The sequence below is a fragment of the Eurypyga helias genome, unplaced genomic scaffold (assembly GCF_000690775.1).
Source record: "Eurypyga helias isolate BGI_N326 unplaced genomic scaffold, ASM69077v1 scaffold4203, whole genome shotgun sequence".
Lineage (NCBI taxonomy): Eukaryota > Metazoa > Chordata > Aves > Eurypygiformes > Eurypygidae > Eurypyga > Eurypyga helias.
Window position 1 is genome coordinate 1 of NW_010240405.1, and position 7,184 is coordinate 7,184.

At 40.2% G+C, this 7,184-nt stretch overlaps 1 protein-coding gene across 1 annotated transcript in view; it reads right to left on the reverse strand.

The window, feature by feature from the left end:
- Positions 1–1,245: 1,245 nt before the first annotated feature.
- Positions 1,246–7,184, reverse strand: part of DROSHA (drosha, ribonuclease type III) — a gene marked incomplete at its 3' end in the record, with an annotated part of 53,612 nt that continues 47,673 nt past the window's right edge. Inside the window, exons 20-22 of the mRNA XM_010148423.1 lie at positions 6,506–6,565; positions 4,462–4,561; positions 1,246–1,348 (exon numbers count right to left, since the gene is read on the reverse strand). Of these exons, the coding sequence (XP_010146725.1) occupies positions 1,246–1,348; positions 4,462–4,561; positions 6,506–6,565 (263 nt within the window). The remainder of the gene's footprint in view (positions 1,349–4,461; positions 4,562–6,505; positions 6,566–7,184) is intronic.

Consider the following 7,184-nt stretch of genomic DNA (forward strand, 5'->3'; position numbering starts at 1 on the left):
GGGATTGCCCTGACCCAGGTGCATGGGTGCAGGACCTTGCCCATATACTGAGATATATGAACAAAGCAAGAGATATATATCTACTGTTTCTTTTCTTTTTGTTTGTTTGGTGTTGTTTTGGGTTTGGGTTTTTTGTTTTGTTTTCTTTTCTTCTTTTAAATCAAAGATCAAAGCACTGAAGGAAAGCAAAACAGAGTTAAAAAGAAAACTCTTACTTCTTGATAAGATGAAATGCACTTGGCCCAAGGTGGAGTGCACAGAACTGTTGACATCCAAGCCAACTATGATCTATTTTTAAAAGCAGGGCAAAATGCTTTAGGAGTTCAGGTAGTACATAAAGACCTGTATCGGGGCTAAATCATTCCCATAGTTAATATTATGCACATTACATTGGATGAATGTGAAGCTAAATCAGTGAGCTTTAGTGTGCTTTGTGCATTCAAACAAGTAGTTTCGTAAAACATGGTATTTAAAATAGAGCTTGTGTGGATATAATGGATCAGATTTCCACCTTGCCGCTTCCTTATTTGGTAACCGTAGTCCAACATGAACGTATCAACTAGCACAGCCAGCCACTGATGAGCATCCTCATACCCAACAGCAGATTTGATGCAATTCCTCTTTTTCCTCAGCTAGAAGGTTTGGTAGATTTATTAGACCACCATGGCATATCACCACGCTTCTTATTTGTATGGAAAATACAAAGACCAAAAATATTTACTTTTCAAATGTCACTTTTAAATCGGCACAGAGGAAGCAGGCTGGTGGCTTGGTTGGAGGGCCTGGTGTATTCAGAAAGCACGCTACAGAGTTTAAAACCCAGGGCTGAAGTGGGACTCGTATTTTGCAGGTCTGCGCAAGTACTGTTGGAAGCAGTGAGCCTGCACTTTTCCTGCCATGCCAGGGTGACCGAAATACCACCCCACAGAGGACTGCGAGTGGCAGGCCACAGTGGCACAAGAGAAGTGGAGTTCTGCCCCACAACAGGACAAAATAGGTGCATCTTCAGTGCATGGAGGCAGGATACAGAACATGAGATTTTCATTGTAATACTCCACACCCCTCATGTTGTACACATGGCATATGTGCAGGAGACAGGAAGAGGCTAAGATGTAAGCAGCTTTACTATTGCATGCCCTTACTGTCATTACTCAGCACAGACCCACGTCTCATCCATCACCATCAACATGGCATGTAGACATATTAAAGCATAACTGTCTGCACACAAAAAAACACATGCTTTACCTATTAGGGCTTCAAAGCAGTTGGCCATGGCGTGGCGGAGATCCGATTCCCTGCAAAGGTCTGGACCATGAGCATAAAGCATAAATCGATCTAGTTCCAGCTTCTGCAGAGTATGTGGAAAGAGTTAAAACCATGGTTTTACAGGTATAAGAGTTGAACTTAGTTCTAGTCACTGGAGTTCAAATACAGTATTATTATGAGGGTTTGAGGGAACTTTAAAGCTTCTCTCCATAGTTTCTGTTCAGACATAGGCTGAAATTAGAAGACTTCATATTTGTTTATCAGAAGCAAGCAACTAGAGTGTGACAGCATGGGAAAGGCAGGAATTATCAAACCAAACTGTCAAAGGAAGACAGACATAAACATGTTGCTAGTGAGATTTAGGAATGAGTTTGAGAGGAGGGCTGAAGGTGTGACAGAAAAATAGCCTGATACTGGCTGGATGGTGCAATGTGCTGTGCTTCTTGCTGACAGTTCGCCCTGGTGTGATTTGCCTTCAGAAATGCCAAAGCAATATTCAAACGGAGAGGAGTTAACACTGAGGAAAAAGATTTTTGCCTACAAGAAGAAGATAGAGCAGAACAGTGAGGAACCAGAGCTCTGGCAGACACAACCCACCGAACATCTGGCTTTTCCTTCTAAGAGTGCCAACAGGTGGCAGTAACAAAAAGCCTCTGGGCACTGCAAGCAGAAGACTGATATTTTAACCTGCAGTGCCATCTAGCTTTCTTCGTCCTTTCAAATGTGCATCATTAATATTTATCTGTGGCCTGAACCACAGCTCTGCTTGCCAGGCAGAATGTCAGGTGGCGAGCCAGATATCCTATATATAATAATTCTGCTATAGAAATGCAGGCAAGAAATACTTTTTGACACAAAACCATTACTGAGATTTTTTTTAAAGAGTTTTGCGCATCTTTCAAAGTTTCTATGAGAATAGGTTCTTCCCAACTGGGTGTAAGCTTCTACTAATTTCTCATTAATTTTCAACTCTATCCTCCTGGAGTATATTTAAGCAGTAGAAGTGGACACTAAGTTGTTTGAGATGCCTGGTTTAGACACCTTTCAACTGGAAAAAAGCAGTCTTCCATTTTCAATGCATGAGAGCCTGCTCACTGCTCCAGAACACAGGGAATTACCACTACAATGTTCCATCACACTGTGGGGAGCACTCATTGGAGTCAACATGAAAGTGGAACATTAATTGTTCTATATAAAACCTAAACCTCTTACAGATCACTGTAACTTGTTCAAGTTAACAGGTGTTGTTTGAGTGTAGGTATGTCTCCCCAACCTCCAATGGCTTATATCTCCATTTTCAGAGCTTGTATTCAGCATATTTTGCATGTGTTTTGCTTCTCATTTTTTGATCACAAAATGTTTCAGATTATTTAAAATTTTGGTATCATGTCCCTTAGAAGCTACAGAAAACAACATTCCACATACACAAGAGGAGTTGAGGAGCTGAGAATTGTATTGAGGACCTAAACTGAATGCAGCACGATACTGCAAGGGATAATTAAAGGGAATGAAAACAGGATGGCTGTACAGTATATTCAAGAGGAAAAAAGGGTAGATTGGAAAATCAGGAAAGTATAGATATTTAGTATTTCAAGTTATATCCATATAAATAAATACAGTTTAGAATATGCTACAGTAAATTTTTTTCACAAATCCATGAACAATCCATGTACAATGATGAAGTCTGTGAACAAAGGTCTAAGAATATATAAGCTTTCCTGATGCAGGTTTAAAAAAAATAACGTAAACTCTAATGTAAAGCAGATCAATACCATATTTGTAAACAAAAGCCTGGTTTGAAGCATTTCAATCAATTCATGCTTATCTAAATCATTACAGAAAGCTTTGGAGGAAAATCATTGCGTTCACTCCCTACCCTTCTCCTGAGAACTGGGCAAAAAGATGACATGCTAGAAATCAGTCACTTTTTGCCAAAATCTCAAGGCTGGATATACTTGTTAAAATTACTGCATGACTATGAACAGAGAAGATTAAGAGAGACTTGAAAACTATCAGCAATACACCATGGACATGTGTTCACACAAACATGTATGCACAGCCTAATACACTATACCAGTCAGCATCAGAATGGTTTTTAAAAACATGTTAACGAAATCAAATATGAATAAGGCAGTATCAAATTATCTATTAATAGAGACTTATTTAACTTTCTACGTCACATTCTTGTCCCCCAGTATCATACAGCAAAGTAAAAAGCTGTCACACGCAAAATGAAATTAAACAAATTTCAATGGCATTACAATTTTTTCTATGATATAATACAACTTTTCACCTAAAGCCTAACATACTTCTCTTTCACAGTTTACAGCAAATATGAAAATGACTGCTTAAGTAAGGTTAGGGGGCAAAAGTATTTTTTCCCCCAATTTCTCTACAACCTGCTGCCATTTTTTTTACGTACATACTCTATCAGGAAGCTGTTTTATAAACAATTTGTTTCTTTTCTTCACTAAATTTCTCCTACCAACTTTATTATCAGCACAACTCAAAGGTAAACATAGAGACACCAACATAAACATTCTAAAAACTTAGCCTTCTGCAAAAATTACTCCTCCTAAAAACATCCTTTGGAGTAAACACTAAGTCCTACTTCACAGAACCATAAAATCGTTAGGTTGGAAAAGACCTTTAAGATCATCAAGTCCACCTGTTAACCTACCACTGCCAAGTCCACCATGTCACTGCCCTACTCCTGCTGGCCACACTGTTCCTCATGCAGGCCAGGATGCCATTGGCCTTCTGGGCTGCCTGGGCACACTGCCAGCTCATATTCATCTGGCTGACAACCAACAATCCCAAGTCCTTTTCTGTCAGGCAGCTTTCCAGCCACTCGTCCCCAAGCCTGTAGCATTACACGGGTTTGTTGCGACCCAAGTGCAAGACTCGGCACTTGGCCTGGTTAAACCTCATACAGCTGGCCCCAGCCCATCGATCCAGCCCGGAGAGCCTATATCTACAGATCCCTCTGTAGAGCCTTTCTAGCCTCAAGCAGATCAACGCTTTAATCTTTAAAAATCTATTTTCAAACTGAAGAGAGTTCCTGTATCCCAAATTTTGTACACAAAACATAGTAAGGACACTGATGCTCAAAGCAGGCAGATGCCTCAAGAAGCAACAGGCGCACCAACAGTATCCTACCAAGGGTTTCAAAAACACAGATGTATAAAACTCTACCTTAGCCAACATGGCCAGGTGTTGGTTCTGTACAATGGCAGTGCGGTACGTAGCTAATCCTCCTTCCTCCAGAGTAGGAAACAGGTAGTACAAGTGGACACTGGCAAAACAAAAACCAAGTCAGATGTTGTCAGCATTTGGTTAAAGATGAACCACGTGTGCCTCCAGGGAACAGCACCTTTCCCTCAGATCCAAGCTAGTAACACAGGCCCCTTCCCGAGGTGGCAATTCAGCTCAAAGTCAGGTGAAGAAACAAACATTAAAACAGCACCCAGTAATATTTTTAACCGAATAGCATGGGCAGCAGGGGAGGAAGCATGCTGTTTCTCCGCTGGGCAGCACATAACTCCTAAATCCCCGCAGCGACACGCAGCTCGCTTTCTGAAGGTTTCCATCAGCTGCAGTGGGCTCAGCCAGGTTGACACCCAGAGGATGCTGAGGAAGGAAGGACAAGGGAACCCTCAGCCTTGAGAAGCTCTGTGCCACAGCTGTACAGCGCTTTAAGGTGGTACTACAGATTCAGGCTGGACCACCAGCACTCAGGATGTTTGTTTTACAAGTTTCTCACAGTACTTTAACAGGTGCTAATGGAGCCAAAGAACAGAACTCAACAACCTGTATTTATCAAATGTGAGAAGTCGTTAATACCACAGGAAAAAAAAAAAACCACAGGCTTTCAACTGCCTTTAATGATATTTGTCATCATGCAAGTAAGATACTTCATAAAACAGAAACTCCCCAAAAATAGTTATTCAGTAATCCAGCCAAAGTCTGAGTAACGGATAAATGACTGTGTATATCTTCACATAACCCAGCTCAAAGAAGTTAATACAGGGGGGGTTGTCAACATCCCACATATAAGGCAGTGCATAGCACTAATTATTTAAATATTTTATTAACCCAGTACACAGGGAGAAAAGTGCAGATGGATGCGATATTATTTAAGGACAAAAACGGCTATAAAACTTAGGCAATCTAATCAAGCATCATAATTCACAAAAGAAGAGACCTGAAATCAACAGGTAGAAATAAAAATCTGACTTAAAGAGGTGGTCAAGTGCTCTACTGAACAGAAATGTAGCGCAGTTTTGTTCTGAATCGAGACAGAAGTTAGCTCAGAAAGTCAACTGATGGCTGATGAACAATGACAATGAAAAATACAAGACATTTTATTTGGCAAGTCCTCCATCTTATCAGCCTGTACCGTGGTATGAGAGAAAAGGCCACGGGTTTTAAGGGCAGTATGGACCTTTACAGACTAATAGCTTTTAATACTGAGTATCTAATGGCTCATAGCGGCTAGTAGAGAATGGGTATACAAGGGCAGTTTTGTTATTCATATGAAAAATTGCTTACAGAGAAGGTGTACAAGAGTACTCAGCTATTAAAAAAAGTAGAACAAAGCAGCTGAAAATGGATTATAATCTTTACTTTGTGCAAACTGCCTGCCTGTAGTACTCAGACGCCAATGGAAGTAACTGATAATATCCCTGTATCGTTCACTGATTTCAGAACATGCAAGAGACCAAAACTGAAGCAATTCTTCATGAACCATATTAATTATTGCTTCTCAATAAATTACATTTGTGCTCAATTATTTTATTTACATACAAACATTATGGAAGCTAATAACTGGAAATATAAAAACTGCGACACATTCAATATTACCAATAAATGCTTTTCACTTGCAATTAGAGAAAAAGAACCCACAAAAACAAAATGGCACGCTAAGAAAAATATCTTTCCTTTAAAAAAAAAGGGGTATGAAGTTCAACTTGTCGGTAGCTGAATAATCTCTAACCCCAGTCAACTTAAAATTGCACTAAATGAAACAGAAACTCTAGTCTTTCATTTTGTAATCTTCCTTAATGTATAATCAGCACTCAAGGTATTTTCAAGAGAGCTGTGTGCAGATGTGCAGCTCTAAATTCAGGCAGGACTGCAAACATACACAGCCATAACATAGAGACTGCAAAGCTGAATAAGCCGAATGGTATGACAGTAACATAAAAAGGTGAGGACTGCTGAAGAATTCCCCATTTACCTTGTTAAGAACTCCACCACAGCATCTCCCAGAAATTCTAAACGCTCATTGTGGTTAATCCTGAAAAAAAGCATTTTAAGGTTTACTATCAGCTGAGTAACACATGCTGATTATTTACATGACACAATTAAAATAGAACAAATCAGAGTTGATTGCTAATCAACCATGATGGATATTCTTGCAGCCTCCCCCACCCTCTCGAGGTCTTTTCCAAGAGAACAATTACATAAAGCTTGAAACTTCAGAACTGACGCCACCACCTTTGAAATTTTTGTATGCTCCATTCTGAGCTATTGTCAGAGCTTAACAAACACAGAAAGGAAACAGTACCGTTGACTGGCACTGAGGTTGGGCTTCTTTGTCTATCACAGGGCACCAGGTGATTGAAACAAACCGCCTGTCAGCAGTCTTGGGCATGGAACCAGGGAAGTGCACACAAATAACATCAACACCTCCAGGGTGTGATGACTTTGCCAGTCATTGGTATGGAAGAGCTGCCAGGGAGTAAATACTTTCATTTTTCATAGAACCTTTAAATGCCCTATTTTCTTTAACAACCTCTAAACTCAAAAGAAAAAATGGCTGTGCAAGAATCACAGAATCACAGAATGGTTTGGGTTGGAAGGGACCTTAAAGACCATCTAGTTCCACCCCCCCTGCCATGGGCAGGGACACCTTC